General features: G+C 41.4%; 1 protein-coding gene across 1 annotated transcript in view; it reads right to left on the bottom strand.

Annotated features, from left to right (window-relative positions):
* Nucleotides 1-20000, bottom strand: part of ptpn5 (protein tyrosine phosphatase non-receptor type 5) — a 181501-nt gene that overhangs the window by 15861 nt on the left and 145640 nt on the right. The window contains exons 9-12 of the mRNA XM_028796021.2: nucleotides 19356-19435; nucleotides 15770-15907; nucleotides 12269-12379; nucleotides 2331-2488 (exon numbers count right to left, since the gene is read on the bottom strand). Of these exons, the coding sequence (XP_028651854.1) occupies nucleotides 2331-2488; nucleotides 12269-12379; nucleotides 15770-15907; nucleotides 19356-19435 (487 nt within the window). The remainder of the gene's footprint in view (nucleotides 1-2330; nucleotides 2489-12268; nucleotides 12380-15769; nucleotides 15908-19355; nucleotides 19436-20000) is intronic.

Raw genomic sequence — 20000 nt, 5'->3', positions numbered from 1 at the left:
CCTGATAATTTTTTCTTACTTTTGTTATTAGATTTTCAGTTTTTTTATTACATTTTTTACTACATTTTTCTCTTTTGCTTTGTATTTTTTGTCAATAATTCTTAAAAAATAAAGAATCATTGTTCTCATGGGCCAGGGGTTTTTTCATGGTTCCTCTCACCCTTTTAGGGTTTTTCAATTTAAATGCTTTTGAAACTTTCTGTTGGACCTGTGCAGGCCTTGAAGCCTGCTTCTTGAGTTTGGAAGCAAGGCCTCAATTTGAGCCAGACACATCAAAACACAACTAATCAGGACGTGCTTGTCTCAACCCTTCTGGCATCAAGATCAAGCGTCTAAGACATTTTGAGAATGATGAATGGAATAATGGCCTTTCAGTTAAGACAGCCAGCAGCTAAGGGTCAATGCTGAAAAATACAGATGAAGATGTAGAAATGTTGAGCACAGCACCAGGTAGGAATGAGTTGGAAAGTAAGGCTCAAATTCAAGCATCGCCCTCCAATCTTATGGTTACAGGATACTGGAGGTGATCAGGATGGTGAATTTATGGGAGGGACACATAATTTTACAAGTCTGTTGAAGAACAACATTGGCTCTTCCTGGTTGACATGCTATGCGAGTCCTGCTGGGTCCGCTGTACAACCCTGAGCCCGGCCATTTGCTTGCTTTTGCTCCAGCTGTGGAACTATGGAAGCAATTAGGATTTATCACATTGGATAGCAGTCAGGTTGCGCTGATGGAACAGTCCTTATGGATGACACTGCTGTTGTGACTCACTGGACTGTCTACATTGAGCAGCTGTTCAAAGCTGATCCTCCAGCGTTGCACATCTCTTGGTCCACAGTTTTTGAGGCTGATCCTCCAATTAGCTATGAACCACCCAATCTCACTGAGATTGCTCAGTGGGTAAACCTGATGAGGGTACGGAAGGCTGCAGGGATCGGTGGTAATCGGGGTGAACTTCTCCAGGCTGCTGGTAAGGCTATCCTCCTGGCATTGCAAGCAATCTTTGCTTCCATTTAGGAGACGGGTGTCATCCCAAATGACTTGTCGTCCCTATCTGGAAAAGAAAGGGTGATAAGGATAACACTGCTCTTGGTGCCGGGTAAGGTCCTTACTAGGATCATCCTCAGTAGGATTCGTGATCACTTGCTCACCTACTAGAGAACGGAACAATCTGGTTTTATGCCTAAGAAATCTACCATCGACAGCATCCTGGCACTGAGGGTTCTCATGAAGTGCAAACGTGAACATCGGCAGAGCTTCTTTGCAGCCTTTATCGATTTTCGTAAAGCGTTCAACTCAGTTGATCTAGCTGCCCTGTAGGACATCCTGAGATGTCACGGAATCCCTCAAAAGTTGCTGGATGTCATGGCTGGCCTGTACACTGGTACTTTGAGTGCTGTGCAGAGTGGAGGCAGAACCTCTACGTTTTTCCCAGTTGATTCTGGGGTTCATCGAGGATGTGTTTTTGCTCCAACTCTGCCCAATGCTTTTATGGACTGGATGTTGGGCAAGGTCGTGAGGTGCAGTGGCTGTGCAGCATCTGTTGAAGAAGAAAGATTCACTGATCTTGACTTTCCTGACGATGCTGTGATGTTCACTGAGTCAATGGAGGCTCTGATCGGGGCTCTCGAGAGACTGAGTGAGGAGTTTGAGTGTCTGGGCTTATGAGGATCCTGATAAAAACCAAAAGCCAGGCCTTTAATGACATCTTAGGCATGGTCATCAGCAGTGTGTCTGTCTGCGGAGAGAGTGCCGACCTCATCGAGAGGTTTACTTACCTCGGCAATGACATTCATGTCTCTGGTGACTCTTCCTATGAAGTCAGTAGACCGATTGGGAGAGCAGGGTGGGGTCATGAGGTCGCTGGAAAGGGGTGTGTGGTGCACCCGATATCTAAGCAAAGGACGAAGATCTAAGTGTTTAGTGTCCTGTCTTGCTATATGGTTGCGAGACATGGACACTATCCAGTGAGACAAAGACTGAACTCCTTCAGTATTGTGTCTCTTCAGAGGATCTTTGGGTACCGCTGGTTTGACTTTGTGTGGGAGTCCTGAATGAGGCACATGACCCGCATTGTGAGGGAGTGTCAGTTATGGCACGTTATGGCCATGTGGCGCGATTCCCCAGGGTGATCCAGAATGAAGACCCGAGCGGCTTGACCGACCAGGCCAAAGGACACCCATGTAACACCTGGGAGGGTGTCTGCTATTGGGGATCCCAAGCTGTTTTGTCGTGTGGTGGGTGTGGTAACGCGCTGTACCAGTGCATGCTCCCCAACCTGACCTGACCTGTCTTTGGATAGAAGTGTCAGTCAGAATAATACATACCTGCAGTGAACAATGACAGGACCGTGGCCCTCTTCCCGTTGGCACGCCTCTTCAACTTCCTGTACCAGCTCCAGGAGGGGCGGAGCTTTGTCTGGGGTCTTCTGATCGGGCCAAGAAGTGTACCAGTAGTGCCGCAGACTCCTCTTCTCTCCATTGCACTGTAAGGCAGAGAGGGGCAGCACAAGGGTTGGACACGTGGTCAGTACAACATTAGAGGACAACTGTCAAGCATGTGGGAGGAAGCAGGACATTGCAGTTGATTTGCATATACATATTCTACCTTTAAATAGCAGAGGCAATTTTTATGACAATGGTTAGAATATTCAAGAGGGGACCAGAAAATTCTTGGACTTGTTAGAACAAAAACTTTATTATACAACTTACAGTAAATCCATCATCGTCAACATCAGAGTACTCCCCTTGAGATGCAGTACACTTGTCCCAGTGCTTCTTCCATTCTTAGAAACGTTTCCAGTTCTCATCTTTGAATACCGTGTTTAGAGACTCCTGCGATTTTGTTTTCCTGTATTTCTAAGATGGTAGGAAATCTTCTTCCCCTCTGTCTCAATTTTAATTTTGGAAACATAAAGAGCCCCAGGGAGCGACAACATCTGATCATTTCAGGGAGGTGCAAAGCAACATCTAAAATTTTTGGTCAAAAACTCTCTGATTGATAACACAGTGTGTGCCGTTGAGCTGTCACAGTGCAAAATGCCACTTTGCGTGCGGCGCTGCTCGGGATGTTTTATTACAACAACAACAACAGGAGCATTTATTTCAATAGCAATAATAATAATAATAATAATAATAATAATAATAATAATAATAATAATAATAATAATAATAATAATAATAGTCCCCTCATGGACCCCGTGATCATCAGAGGTGACTGTGTGCAGAGGGTGCAGACCTATAAATATGTGGGAGTGCAGTTGGATGATAAATTAGACTGGACTGCCAATACTGATGCTCTGTGTAAGAAAGGACAGAGCCGACTATACTTCCTTAGAAGGCTGGCGTCCTTCAACATCTGCAATAAGATGCTGCAGATGTTCTATCAGACGGTTGTGGTGAGCGCCCTCTTCTACGCAGTGGTGTGCTGGGGAGGCAGCATTAAGAAGAAAGACGCCTCACGCCTGGACAAACTGGTGAGGAAGGCAGGCTCTATTGTAGGCACGGAGCTGGACAGTTTGACATCTGTGACAGAGTCTATCTATCTATCTATCTATCTATCTATCTATCTATCTATCTATCTATCTATCTATCTATCTATCTATCTATCTATCTATCTATCTATCTATCTATCTATCTATCTATCTATCTATCTATCTATCTATCTATCTATCTATCTATCTATCTATCTATCTATCTATCTATCTAAATTCTCATACAGGCAATGTAGCTCAAAGTGCTTTACAAGACAACAAAAAAGAAAGTTATATGAAACGAAAAACAAATAACATTAGGCAGTAATACTAAAGAATAAGCAACAAAGGCAAAACGTAAGGAAAAAACAGCAGTCACTTTGAGAGTCGCGTCTATACAGACGTCTTTTTGCCCTTTTTCAATGCCTTTATAACTTTCGTTTATTTTCAGTTTAAACTGGGTTTGCCTACAGGTGCTCTAAACCTTTATGCTCGTCTGTTTTTCAGTACATGGCATAGTCGATAACTACACCCTACTTCGGTGCAATTGACCGCTTCTGGGAATTTATAAGATCCGGTCAAAATATAACATACGAGGTGCGATCCAAAAGTTCCCGGAATGCATTTATTCTGCAGCCATAAGGGTTTGGTCATATCAATCGCCGCTAGATAGCAGTTCAAGTTGTCCTTGAGAGCGGTTATCACGCGTTATAACATCAGTGCAGTTGTTTTTCAAGTCGCAGTTCTTGTTTAAACTTCAATTGTGCCTGTGAAGGGTTGTTCGTGAAAATAAGTGATTTGAAAGAGCAAAGAGTGTGTGTTAAATTCTGTTTTAAACTGGGAAAAACAGCAAAAGACAGCCATGAAATGTTGCAACAAGCATTCGACAGGAATGTTCTAAGGCGTTTGCGAAATCGAATTCGCCGAACACGTCCTCAGATGTGGGCTGACAAGTCATTTATTTTGCATCACGACAATGCACCAGCTCACACATCTCTGATTGTGCCCAAATTTTTGGTTTCTACAAAGTTTACTGCCAATCCCCACCCTCCATACTCCCCTGATTTAGTGCCGTCTGATTTTTTTTTATTTCCTAAGATGAAGATGAGGCTCAAGGGACGCAGATTTGAGACGGTGGAGGAGATCCAAGCGGTAACAACCGACGTCTTGAACACACTGACAAAGAACGACTTCCAGAGGTGCTTCGAAAAGGTTGAAATCTCGCTGGGATTGGTGTATCAACTCAGCGGGTGACTATTTTGAAGGAACTGTTCGCCATTAATTGTTATTTGGTGTGTATGCTTTTAAATAAATGCATTCCGGGAACTTTTGGATCGCACCTCGTAAAGCCAAAAACCGTAACCAAAGCTGAGACGTGAGGCAAAATCCAGCTCCAAAAATCGATCCCAGGAATTTCAAGAGGATTTTTTTTCAATAGCAAGAATGCATGCAAAGATAGGGTTTATCTACTGTCACACACATGCGATCGAGAGACAATTGAAAGGCCTTAAGAATAGTACTACCACGCCAGACCAGGGGGTGGCGAACTGCACTAACTCTCTTTCTCAATCTTCTGCAGAACATCCTCAATGAAATCTCGCTAGGTTCCGGCGCCAGTGATGACATCACTTCTGGTCCCAGCACCAGGGCACTTCCGGTTTTGTGGACGTCATCACTTCCGGCGGCATGGATGACGTCACTTCCAGTACCGAAGACATCACTTCCAGTTCCGGCACTAGTGCTAACGTCACTTCCGTCCCAGAAGACGTCACTTCTGGTTCCGATGATGACACTTCTTTTCTCGGTTTTTAAAGCCGCCATCTTTTCCTGTTACACGCAGTTCAGTTTTGGACTCAAACCTGTGAACATCACAAGCAATTTCAACCCTTTTTTGCAGCCAAGGCACAATATACGGGTGGCTGCCCCAAACCTTTTTATGTCTGTGGTCTGTTTTTGTGACACTACAAATGTGGATGTGAAAGCATACAAAAGGTGACCCTATAACAAGACGTGAGTTGTGCAGGTTTTTTAATCAGTGTCGCATAACGTGCAAGTAAGGGAGTATTCTCAGGGCTTATTCACAGATAGTAATTCCACCCCTGGGCGAGAGATGGCACTGTCATTCACATCTCCTCCTCTTTCATCTACAGATTAAAAGATCCATGAAGACACACCCACTTCTTCAAGAAGCCAAACCCCTTTACTGTGAAGAACCATTTTAACGGCCACAACTACCACAGGTGCAGCAGTCAAGTAAATGGACTCGCGTCTGGAAAGACGCTCCAACATTTTTGCATTGTTTTTCAACTTTTGCATTTTTTCATTCGAAATACACCGTCAGGTGCCCCAAAACTTTATCTGTGTGGTTCCTTATCTTTTGCATCAGGTGAAAGTGATTATTGGAGGTTGCTACCCATTTTTGTTTATTTTCACAAAGTTTGTTTTATTTCGATTTTTTTCATGCTTCTGTTTAGGCGACACAGTCACGTGACTGCTATTGGCACATTTGTGACGTGAGCAGGTGTGACTTTACAAACACGACAGCAGTTCCGTGTTTTGGTACCCCTCGGTTGGATAATCTTCAACAATCTTTAGTCTTAGTTTGCAATTCAAGTAGGTGCCCGGTTTCTTTTTGGTTTTTGGGTTTTTATCTCGTTTTGATTTTTTGGTTTGCTCTTGTGCTGTGTTCGCTTGTGTTTTATTTTTCATTTTTGAGTTTTGAACTTGTCTGACCACAAACTACAAGTCTTTTCTCGTCTCTCACATTAATCCCTGGTGATGCTGTCTCATACCATTACAGAGTGACCTCGAGGTAATAAAAATTGTTAGAAACTTCCAGAAATCTGTGTCATCTGATAATAAAACGAACCCACATATCAAATGTATGATCATTACTGTTACTTCTTGATGAGATTTTTTGGGATTGACCCATTTCTGTCCCTGACTACGCCTCTTCTGGTTTTCCCAAAAACAAACTCTGTACTGCTAGCCTGCAAATGGCATGAGATGAAGTCAAAAAAATGATGCGAGACATCGAGATTTCGCACATGAAAATACTTTGAGATAAAGTCCCACAATTTTAGAATGTCGCTGGTACTGTGACATCAGGCTTTATACTGGGAATGGGACCCCAAAGGTCCCACCCCTAACAACCCACTGTTTCGAAGACTGCAAATGTAACAGCATTGTGTTGTTACCAGAACATAACAAAACATTAAAATGAATTACAGTAATCCCTCCTCCATCGTGGGGGTTGCGTTCCAGAGCCACCCGCGAAATAAGAAAATCCGCGAAGTAGAAACCATATGTTTATATGGTTATTTTTATATTGTCATGCTTGGGTCACAGATTTGCGCAGAAACACAGGAGGTTGTAGAGAGACAGGAACGTTATTCAAACACTGCAAACAAACATTTGTCTCTTTTTCAAAAGTTTAAACTGTGCTGCATGACAAGACAGAGATGACAGTTCTGTCTCACAATTAAAAGAGTGCAAACATATCTTCCTCTTCAAAGGAGTGCGTGTCAGGAGCACAGAATGTCACATAGATAGAGAAAACAATCTCTAGCAAACAAATCAATAGAGCTGTTTGGCTTTTAAGTATGCGAAGCACTGCGGCACAAAGCTGTTGAAGGCGGCAGCTCACACCCCCTCCGTCAGGAGCAGGGAGAGAGAGAGAGAGAGAGAGAGAGAGAGAGAGAGTTTGTTTTTCAGTCAAAAATCAATACGTGCCCTTCGAGCTTTTAAGTATGCGAAGCACCGTGCAGCATGTCGTTTCAGGAAGCAGCTGCACAAAAGATAGCAACGTGAAGATAATCTTTCAGCATTTTTAGACGAACGTCCGTGTCCGTATCGTCTAGGTGTGCGAACAGCCCCCCTGCTCAATCCCCATACGTCAGGATCAGAGAAAGTCAGCGCAAGAGAGACAGAGAAAAGTAAGCAATCTAGCTTCTCAGCCATCTGCCAATAGCGTCCCTTGTATGAAATCAACTGGGCAAACCAACTGAGGAAGCATGTACCAGAAATTAAAAGACCCATTGTCCGCAGAAATCCGCGAACCAGCAAAAAATCCGCGATATATATTTAAACTAGCAAAATACCCGCGCTTCGCAGCGGAGAAGTAGTGTGTTAAAGAGGTTATGAAAAAGAAAAGGAAACATTTTAAAAATAACGTAACATGATTGTCAATGTAATTGTGTTGTCATTGTTATGTTGCTGTCATATATATATACATATACACATATACACACACATATACACACATATACAGATATATTATATATACATATACACATATATTTTTTATATATATATTTTTTATATATATATATATATATATATATATATATATATATATATATATATATATATATATATACACATACATACATACATACATACATACATACATACATACATACATACATATACACACATAGATGCACTTACAATAACATAGAAATCAATATAAACAACATTAACATCATTATCATATGAGAATATGAAGTAATATATAAGAAGCACATTTCATATAAATATAAATAATTAAACAGTAAAATCTTCTTGTATAATTTGCTACCGTGGCTTTTCGTTGGTCTGTCCAGGATATTTAAATCACCTGTAGCTTGCAAACTGTTTCACCTATTGACTTGAAATGTGGTACACATATAATACGTCACGTCTGCTATCCGCTTTATGGCTGATGATTGTATTACTCTTTTTATGTTTATTTTATTTTAGAATCAACTCCTATCTGCGCACACCAGGGCGGCCGTGGGCAGATGCATATGGTGTATTCACTCCATGTTATCGTGCATTGCGCTGTCACTGGTATTTTGATAAAAGAATTTGAACAATATATAAGAAGCGTATAAATTATTAAACAGTAAAACATTAACATTTAAGAAGTAAAGTTACATTGAGTACTACTGCAGTGCCTTCGGGTATACCTCATTTTTTCTTTGCCCATTACATGCTTAAATGTATACATTTTTTGGTGTACCTACCCGAGAACACGCGACATATAACCGACCGTGGGAGAAGCATGGATTTTAAAGAAGCGTTGAGTTCATCTGCTGGTCTCCCTCGTGGAATAACTGGTAATGTTTCACTAAAATCTACAGCGAGTAAAACGACATTACCTCCTTTTTTTTTTGTACGATCTCTGAGATCTTGCTTTTTTCAGTTCAAGGCTTCATAAGCTCTTTTATGTTCCATGGTGTACTTAATAAGTACTAATTATCCCAAACCATCATCTTTGAATGTTGCAAGACTTTCGCCTTGTATGTAGATCGGGGTAATTACATTCATTGCATTCCTAGTCTGAATCACAATCTGATTGTATGGGTGGTTACCTGGCACTGTAGGGTTGCCACCCGTCCTTTAAAATACGGAATCGTGCCGCGTTTGACAATGAAATTGCGCGTCCCGTTTTGAATCAATACTGGACGGGATTTATCCCGTATTTTTGTAATCATTTTTTTTTTAAAGCAGCGTCTCATGCAAATCATCCCACACGCATTTTATGAAGATGCCTCCTTTCCTACTTTTGATTGGGTAATACTTGATGTCATCGTTAGTTTGATTGGTGTTTTTAACTGTCCAGTGAGGAGGGGCGTGTCTTTTAAGTACAGTCTGCAAAGTGTTGGCACTGAGATGTGGCGTCAGCGCCATACTTGAAGCCCCTAACGTTGCGGTCAGCAAGTCGGCTAACATCCGCCATGTGCCGTCTTTCAGTTGCGAGAAGCAGATCATAGAATGGTTGAAACTGTTGCCCCTAACGTTGCGCCACGGCGTGTGGTTCGTTTATACCTCGTGTCTTCTCATTAAACTTTTATCTCGCGGAGCGTTTCTATAAACTTTATTTAAACTTACGTTTTACACCGTGGTTTGTTTCCCTTATGAACATGCTTGTATGCTTAACTCGCTCCGTTCTCAATTGTTTAATTAATTTTTTGCTCTTCGCTGTTTGCGGCTGTTCCTCCATTTCCCCCTACTTCGTTCTTTTATCTCGCGAATATGTTATTGCAATCCTTAACGGGAGCGTTTCAATAAACTGATTGAAAATAGTTTTGCATTTACCTTTTTAGTAAAAGGCGAGCTTTTAAGCCTGAGAAATCACCCCGTAAATGCACACGTTTAATTGGACATGTGTTAATATGTATGGTTACACAGTATTAAAAGACAGTGAACAACGTCAGTTACCTTTGTTCCCGCGTTTGATAAAAGGTGAGCTTTTAAGCCTGAGAAATCACCCCGTAAATGCACACGTTTAATTGCACATGTGTTAATATGTATGCTTACACAGTATTAAAAGACAGTCAAAAATTAACGTCATTTACCTTCGTTCCCGCGTGTGACTCGTGCTGTAAATCTCTTCCTTGTTTTTAGTTCACGTGATTACGTAGGAGGCGTGATGACGCGATACGTGACTCCGCCTCCTCCATTACAGTGTATGGACAAAAAATATGTTCCAGTTATGACCATTACGCTTTGAATTTCGAAATGAAACCTGCCTAACTTTTGTAAGTAAGCTGTAAGGAATGAGCCTGCCAAATTTCAGCCTTCCACCTACACGGGAAGTTGGAGAATTAGTGATGAGTCAGTCAGTCAGTCAGTGAGTGAGTCAGTCAGTGAGGGCTTTGCCTTTTATTAGTATAGATATGCTTACATATAAAATCCGCGATGGAGTGAAGCCGTGAAAGGCGAAGCGCGATATAGCGAGGGATCACTGTAATTAATTGTTGTTTTAGGCACGTGTATTATGATTCAACCAGGCTTGTTGCTCTGGCTTAAGCTTATTGTTTTATTTTTTATTTCTATCTTTGTTCTAATTTATAATATACAGTAACTATAATTGTTATTATGTTTTAGGATCTGTTTCCATTAAATTTGTTTAATATGTTATTTATTAGCTTTCTTACTTTGTATTAGAACATCATTAGAATATTAGAACAATCTAGACGAGAACAAGCCATTCTGTTACCTTTCCACATAATGTTTTTGTTATCTGCCATGTTCCCTTTGTTTGGAGCCCAAGGAGGCAGGGTCACCTAACAATGTAGAAAGGGCGCAGGTACTGAAAGGAACAATGAAGTTCTTATGTTGGCTTTGCCATTGTTTTGTTAGGTTTCGTGTATGCCACTTGTGTATTTTGTTTTTGGATTCTCTGATTTTCAGCCCCTTTGCGTTTCATTTACATTCTGCTTGTGGATTATTGTATTTTTAAAGGAATATTTATTTTTGCTCTCTTTCTCATACAACTTTTTAAAAAATTCTTTAATCATGATTTGGATATTTAAAGGAACTGTGTTTTTGTTTGGATTGGCACGGTGGCGTAGTGTTAGCACTGCTGCGTCACAGTAAGGAGACCAGCGTTCACCTCCCAGGTCCTCGTTGCATGTAGTTTGCATGTTCTCTCCGTGTCTGCCCGCCTTTGGACTGACATTAGGCTTAAATCGTCAGCAAGACTTCCAACGTGTCGAGGAGACTCTGAGACCACCAGTCACCATTCAGGGGGAGGATGTGGAAGTGGTGCAGAGCTTCAAGTATCTGGTTGGTGGTCCACATAAACAACAAACTGGACTGGTCTGACAACACAGTGGTGCAGGACAAGAAGGACGAGAGCAGAATTGACTTGCCAAGAAGACTCTCAGGTCTGTTGATGTGGAAATGTTCTTCCAGTCCATAGTAGCCCGTGTGGTGTTCTGTGCTGCAGTCTCCTTGGCACAAAAGTATAACAATGCCTGAAGAAACTTATCAGGAACACCTGCTCCATCACATGGCAGACCCTGGACACACTGGACGCTTGTGTGGGAAAGAGGATGGAGGCAGAATTGGATGTATTACGGAGTGCCTCTGGGGGTCTTTTCTGCACACTGCTATGAAGCAAAACTGAATGCTTCACCCCAATGTACTCATTAAGTTAATTCATTTATTTATTTTGCTGTATACATTTGACTTTCTCCTTGGGATTAATAAAACTTTATCTGATCTAATCTAAAGGAATCCTTTGGCTTTTCAGATGTAAGAAAATGGGTGAAAGATCCCTCATCAGAACAACCTTCTTCTTCCTCTTCATCTTTTCCCTACTGTATGTGGGGTTGATGTATCTGATTGACCTTCTCCACACAGCTCGGACCTGCACCTCCTCCCCAGTCAGCACCTTTTTCCTTCAAATCTCCTTTTACTTTATTCATCCACCACTGTGTTGGTATCCCCCCATTTTCACTTCTAATTTTGTGAAATGCTTAGAGGTCCGACCCTTACACCAGGTTGTAAGTTGTGTTTTGGCCTTGGATATTAGTGATTTCAGTATGGCAGCCCAGCTTTGTGACACCTCACAATGTCCTGATTTTGTTCAGACAGGACCACTGAGGTGCTGAGGACATTTAGTGGCATGTAGAAGCCACCCTGTGAAGTGTGCGCCTGTCCCAGCCAGCAACCTTTGACTTGCAACCACTTATCTGTCTTTGCCAGTGCAGTTTGACACACTCCATCTTTATTTTTCGGACTACTCTCCATAATGCGTGAAATCATTTTGCAGTTTTTAGGACCACTGCACCTTCATTTTGTGTCCTGACTATGTGGCCTCTTCAGAACTCTGCGAGTTTGATCACTGCCATGTTAAAAGTGTCAGACCTGTCTGATGGCCTTCATAACAGGCATTTAGGTACCTGAAAGTTCACAAACTCTTCATGTCGAGTTTCCTTTATTCTGCTCACCTCCATACAGAAGTATAATAAATTGTTCAGTATAATGAATTGAAGGCTTTCTGTTTAAATGGTGGCCTACCTTCAGGGTGATCAGCCTGAGGCTGTAGTCGTCAGCTTCGATGACCTGCTGGATGGTTATCTCGATCCCCTCGTAGGTCACACTGTCTTCTGGCCAGTACTCTGTGCATTTCTGAGAAGGCACACAATAATGAGGAGAGTTTATTTTCTGTAGACCATCCATCCATCCATCCATCCATCCATCCATCCATCCATCCATCCATCCATCCATCCATCCATCCATCAATCCATCCATCCATCCATCCATCCATCCATCCATCCTCTCATCCAACCATTTTTCCAGCATATCCCAGCAAGCATCTGGTGCAAAGCAGGAACAACACTTAGACAGGTGGGCAGTCCATCACAGGGTGAACACACGCACACACACACATACACACACATGCACTGGATGGACACTTCCCATCCCATCTAATGGAGTTTGAGAGGATCTGTGAGGAAGAATAGGGATGAGCTGCCCAAATCCATAGTGACGGATGGCCATGGGCAGTACCCAGCCAGGACGCCAGCTGGATGGAAGGACTGTGGGATAGGGCATCTACAAGGTAATACCTCCCCTGGGGCCATAGAGGGCAGCCCTCCTGGGAGGCTGAGGCACCATGGATTGCTGCAGGGCATGCTGGGAGTTGGAGCTTGGCACAGCCCTATGGGTTCTGTGGGGGCTTTTACCACACCTGGGAGTGATTAATGAACACTCCCAGGGCCAACCTTAAAAAGGAGGTGCCTCAGTCCATTCAGAAAGCCAGAGTCGGGAGGAAGAGGGATGAAGCATGCCAAAAGGAGGAGTGGAGGAGGACGACAAAAAGAGAAGAAGAAGGAAGAAGAAGGATTGTGTATTTGGTGCTTATGTACCGTGCTGTTGTGGGGCGCGAGGGAGACACGCTCCATGTGTGAAAATAAATGTGTGCTGTGCTCAACTCGTGTCTCTGCCTGTCTGTGTCGGGGTTGGGGCAGCTGGAGCGCCCCTGATTTCCACACGAGGGGCCTCATGTATAAATGGTGCGTACACACAAAAATGTTGCCTATGCCCGTTTCCATGCTCACATCGCGATGTATTAAAACTAAACTTGGTGTAAAGCCACACACATTTTCATGCCAGCTCAATCCCTGGCGTACGCAAGTTCTCTGCTCGGTTTTGCAATCTGGCGGCACCCAGTGTCAAAGCAGTGCTACTGTTCCTGTGTGGTTACCCTTTCTTTTGTAGATCCACATCCCTGACTCGGCTTTATAAATAAACTGAAATTAACCGCATATTGTTTAATATTAGTTTAAGGCATCTGATTGTAATTAACCTGTAACAACATAATGGTCCACAGAATGGTCAGACTATTCTAAATACAATAGCTGCTTTAGCGTTGTTACTCTCACTGCACCTTCTTCTTCTTTCAGCTGATCCTGTTAGGGTTTGCCACAGCGGATCATCTTTTTCCATATTACTGTCACTGCGCCACTCGGAGTATTTATATCACTGTATCTGAGTGGGGAATCACAGCTGATTGGAAAGAGAATTAGCGGTATACAGTATCAAGCACACGCTGCCTCAGCCATGCTGTCTACTTGAATTGCTCCCATACGGCAAATGCTTCAGAGCCTTTCCTGTACGGACCTCGCGGTTCAGAAACAGTTTCATCCCAAGAACTATAAACACACTCAATCAGTCCATCAAGTGCTCCTTATAGAACTGTTTGTACTTATCAGTACAATTACCTCACTGTAAACTTGCGATACAGTTATAATATTGCACAACCTGAGCCACTTTATAAAGCGCGTATTTACATATGATGACAATATCATTTTTAAGATGAAATGCAGCATACTATGTTTATTACATCATACAGATGAGATGTTAACATCATTTAAATAATCTATATTGTTAATAAATTAAACATGTGAGGACATAGTGGACAGTGCTAGTGATGATCTGGCACCCCGTTCATGGATTGTTCCTGCCTCACATTGTATTCTTGCTGGTGCTGGCGCGACACTGGAAGGATAGATAGATGGAATAATTCAACATGTACTATGAAGATATTTCAATATTCCTTAAAATTTTTGAAGAATCGGCGTTCTCAGCTTACAGATGGCTTAATGTCTATTACAGAGCTAATCATGTGGCGATTGGGTATTTGGAGAAAGAAAAGTAAGGACAGGGATTGGAGGTTAGTACAGTACTGCTGCAATAAATTATTTCATCGAAGGTCGCACACGGTGCAGCAAGCATCTTGCGTGAGGCAGTTTATGGACCGGACACCAGCTCGATTCTAACACTGTGCCACCATGTTCCCAGGTTTAATAACATGCTTTAACTTCTATCATCATGAAAATTATATCACGTATACATCTCAGTATTTTAATTATTCAGAGAGCTGTAATATCACGAATGTAATGGATTCTGTGTCCTTTTGGAGGAAGAGAAAGCCCGTTTAAGAAGCAGGTAGTGATTGACACACACATAGAGCACATAGAAGAACAAACACAATACAAAGCATTTAACGTGCTACTTTAGTTGCGATGGGATTTGAGACACTAGTAAATTAATTTAAAGATGAAGTTTATGATGTTCTATTTTAATGACAAAATAAACTACATGATTAAAGTGGAAATTTCAAGATTAAAGTTGACATTTTGAGCTTTTTTTTCCCACTGTGTCCCTATTTTTTTTTCTTTGTACCCTAATAAGCTTTCATATGACACTCAGACGGTGGGCTACGACTCGCCTTTCCACTGACAACTTCTTTTTTATTTCGGGCACTGTGCGACTTTGTGGACTTGAGCTTTTGAGTTTCTCCGACACTATGTCACTCAATCAACTTCCTTTGGTTGTTTATACCACTGTTTAAACCAACAAATAGTACGTTTTTCTTTGCCTCCACTTGGTATTTGCTGAAATTCTTCAATTTCCCCCATTGCTTTTGCCATTGCCTTTTCACAGAACTCTGAGCTTATGGGCTATGTATATTGATTTGCATATTCAAAGAGATGAAATTCTGGGAGGAGTTTGGGGAGTGGCAGCAGGCGCGTGCACGTGCGTTACTTTTCACGCTGACTGGGATTTATGGAGCAGAAGAACGTGGAAGTTGGCAAACGCACAGATTTATGCATCTGGATTTCCGCTTTTGTCCGTACGCCATGTTTTAGTGTGACTTCTATGCACGCCGCTATGCATGAGGCCCCAGGTATGCAAAGCTTGTAGAGACTTACCAAAGAAAACTCAAAGCTGGAATTTCTGGCAATGGGGCTTTTAGAACGTACTGAATTAAGGGTTTGAATGAATATACAGTATGAATAAGACTTTTCACTTTTTGATTTTTAATACATTTGCAAACTTTTCTGAAAACATATCTTCGCTTTGCCGTTATGGGTTATTGTGTGTTGATTGATGGGCAAAAATGGCCAATGTACCCAATTAAAATTAAATACAAGTACTCATACAAGACCATCCATTCCCTTGGCACCCTCACAGACTGCAAGCTTCTTTGACTCCGACCATTGGTGGTCCTACCTCATTTTTTTCCTCAATGTTTGTGATCATGACGATAATTGGTGACTGCTCCTGCCACACCATCCTCCAGAAGTCGCTGACAGTGTTGACCGTTGGTCCCTGAGTAGCTATGTACACCTTTTCCTCTCCACCGTAGCCCTGCAAAGATACAGCACAGATGAGTTGTGCTCTCTGAACTTTTGGATGAAACTCTAGCACCCCCCCCCCAAAGGTGAGTAAAGGTGAGGGGGTGGTTGGGTTGAGATGGGGGGGGGGGGGTGATTTGCTGCCCTGACAGTTTCTGGAATTGGTGTAGTGTTCACATATCTTAGAGAAACAGAAAAAAAAAAAGTACAAAGAGAACTAAATTCAGTTGTGTTGGGTGGGCTGTCGTGAATCGCAGAACTCTCACAAAATTTAGGGTCACGAAATCGCCACGTATTGGATATGGGAAATGATAGGAAGCTGAAAAAGCGTGTCTTTGGTGTTCCCTACATGTAGTCAAATTTCATCCAAAGTTTATCAAATTTCTTCCATGAAGGGTGACCAATCAGGGAATGAGATGGTGTAATGAGCAGGACCCAATCAGGGAAGGGCCACATAGTGAGCACAGACCAATCAGAGTGCAATGCGAGGTTGAGTCTTCATTTTCAACCATTCACACTGCTGGCATTTTTCATAAGTATATTTTCAGGGATTAAAAGGCCAGGGTAGTGTGGATGGAAGGCCAAAATGGAGACACATCAGTGAGACCTCAACTCAAAATGTTGATCTTGTGTGAACGTGCTTCACTATGATGCAGGAAAGAGTCTCTCTGAACCCAATGTAAGATCACTGGAGACCGGAGTCGATGTTGACAGCAGTGGGGACACGAGAAGAATCAACCCTGGATGAGGTGCCAGTCCATCGTAGGACTCAGGCTTTCAGATACCCACATTCACACAGTTTAATGTCCCTTGCAAATCTTTGATAAACATGGGAGGAAAACTAAAACTTGGAGAGGAAAAGCCACAGGAGGACGCCCGACTCCAGAGGGACAACCATCAAGTGCAGGATTACTTACTGCAACATATACTGTTTTATGTAATAGTATAGTGTTCTCACTACCCTGTATTAGACAAACAGGTCAGAAAGTGGTTTTATGGATGGATTTATATTATATTATATTATATTATATTATATTATATTATATTATATTATATTATATTATATTATATTATATTATATTATATTATACACAGCCTGGCCAAAAAAAAAGTCGCCACCTGGATTTAACTAAGCAAATAGGAACGAGCCTCCTATTGGATAATTACTGCATGGGCGATTATCTTTCAGCTGGCAACAAGTTATTTAACCCCAACTGGTGCAATGAGTTGCTTCTCATTTCTTAAACAACCATGTCGAAAGACACATCTCGTGGTCGTGGAAAAGATGCCAGTCTGTTTGAGAAGGGTCAAATCATTGGCATGCATCAAGCAGAGAAAACATCTAAGGAGATTGCAGAAACTACTAAAATTGGGTTAAGAACTGTCCAACGCATTATTAAAAACTGGAAGGATAGTGGGGACCCATCGTCTTCGAGGAAAAAATGTGTCCGGAAAAAAATCCTGAATGATCGTGATCAGCGATCACTTAAACGTTTGGTGAAATCAAATCGAAGAAAAACAACAGTAGAACTGAGGTCTATGTTTAATAGTGAAAGTAAGAGCATTTCCACACACACAATGTGAAGGGAACTCAAGGGATTGGGACTGAACAGCTGTGCAGCCGTGAGAAAACCACTAATTAGTGAGGCAAACCGGAAAAAAAGGCTTCAGTTTGCTAGGGAGCATAAAGATTGGACTCTGGAGCAATGGAAGAAGGTCATGTGGTCTGATGAGTCCAGATTTACCCTGTTCCAGAGTGATGGGCGCATCAGGGTAAGAAGAGAGGCAGATGAAGTGATGCACCCATCATGCAAGATCTTGGTGAAAAATTAATGCAACACTGGATGGAACTAAATCTTGTGACATTGCAGAAGCTTATCGAAACAATGCCACAGCGAATGCGTGCCGTAATCAAAGCTAAAGGCGGTCCAACGAAATATTAGAGTGTGTGACTTTTTTTTTTGGTGGCGACTTTTTTTTTGGCCAGGCAGTGTATTATATTAGCTGTGCTACCTGTCTAAGAACACTAACTAATCAATGCAGACCTCATTGTTAAAGTGCACCATCTATTGGAATGTATTTTGTAATGCATGTAATAAAATACATTACTACAAATGTCTGTGATACACCATCTGTTGGAATGATAAGAGCAATGCATTTCATTACTGCAAATGTTTGTGATGAAATAACAGAGACATAGCAACAGGAGATACACAGACATGCACACATTTATCCTTTCATTAAGGTGGATTCTATTCTATTCTATTCTATTAGTTGTGCTACCTGTCTAAGACACTAACTAATCAATGTAGACTTCAGTGTTAACATTTGCAATGCACCATCTATTGGAATGTATTTTGTGATGCATGTAATAAAATGCATTACTATAAATGTTTGTGATGCGCCATCTGTTGGAATGACAAGTGCAATTTATTTTATTACTGCAAATGTTTGTGATGGAATGACAGAGACAAAGCAACAGGACAGACACAGATACGCAGACATGCACACATTTATCCTTTCATCAAGGTGGATTATATTATATTATATTATATTATATTATATTATATTATATTATATTATATTATATTATCCATCCATCCATTATCCAACCCGCTGAATCCGAACACAGGGTCACGGGGGTCTGCTGGAGCCAATCCCAGCCAACACAGGGCACAAGGCAGGAACCAATCCCAGGCAGGGTGCCAACCCACCGCAGTATATTATATTATATTATATTATATTATATTATATTATATTATATTATATTATATTATATTATATTATATTTGTATTATATTAGCTGTGCTACATGTCTAAGACACTAAATAATAAATGCAGACCTCAGTGTTAATATTTGCAGTTCACCATCTATTGTAATGTATGTTGTAATGCATGTAAAAAATGCATTACTATTAATGTTTGTGATGCGCCATACGTAGGAATGACAAAAGCAGTGCATATGTCTCTGTTATATGCCATTTGGCATGGGATTTGTAAAGGCACTGTTAAAGTTTGTGATGTGCCATCTGGTGGAATGACAAGTGTAATGCGTTTTATTTATGCAAATGTTTGTGTTGCACCATGTGTTGGAATGACAGAAACACAGCAACAGGACAGACACACAAATACAGTATACAGACACGCACACATTTATCCTTTCATTAAGGTGGATTATATTATATTATATTATATTATAATATAATATAATATAATATAATATAATATAATATAATATAATATAATATAATATAATATAATATAATATAATATAATATAATACATTATATTATGCCATGATGACCTGGTGACCTTGAAGTTAATTCATATTCATGTTCTGTTCTATTAAGCAGGTTCAGATGGTTCGAGAATGAATAAACCATTCACTTTCACACACACTGCAAATCCTTTGCAGTCATCATCACCATCGTCACTGATGAAGAGGCTCATTTCAGACTCACCCGTATGTAGTTGGCGTTGATGTACGTGCTGAGGAAATCATCTTCTTCTGTGGATTTAAGGCACACTCTGCTGTGGGTATCTGCAACACAAGGGCTTCCACATTACTTACAAGGTTTGGATTGCAGAAGGTTTGATTATTAATGAGGTAATGAATTAATAAAAAGAGGAAATGTGACAGACATCAGGGTGTCCTGTCTTGAAGGTACTTGTGAGTTTATAACTGGAGACCTTTACACATGGTTATTCCAGTTTGGGTGGCATTTCTAGAGCTGTGCTAAATCGCATTGTAATAAAGCTGATTTCATAATGAACACCATTAAAGAATTTTTTCACCACAGATAAAGTTCCTGAAGCCTGTAGATGTATCTGTAGTGTTAAAGCCCCTTGCACAGCAACTGTTTCTTTTTTTACCTCCATTACACAAACTGATTTGGATGTGATAAAACCTCATGCCTGACCACATCTCTCCCAAAGACCTGCAGGTTGTTTGTGATTCCAAACTGATGGCGATGGATTGACATCTTATTCCGAGCCTTCTCCTGCCTTGCATCCAGTGCTGTAGGGATAGGCCCCCCAACTCAACTTTGACTTAACTAAGAGCTTTGGCCCTGCTATGTTAGGTTATGTCAAAGGCGTGTGCCAAT

This window comes from Erpetoichthys calabaricus, chromosome 2 (genome assembly GCF_900747795.2).
Source record: "Erpetoichthys calabaricus chromosome 2, fErpCal1.3, whole genome shotgun sequence".
Taxonomy (NCBI): Eukaryota; Metazoa; Chordata; class Cladistia; order Polypteriformes; family Polypteridae; genus Erpetoichthys; species Erpetoichthys calabaricus.
This window is presented reverse-complemented; position numbering and strand designations above follow the sequence as displayed.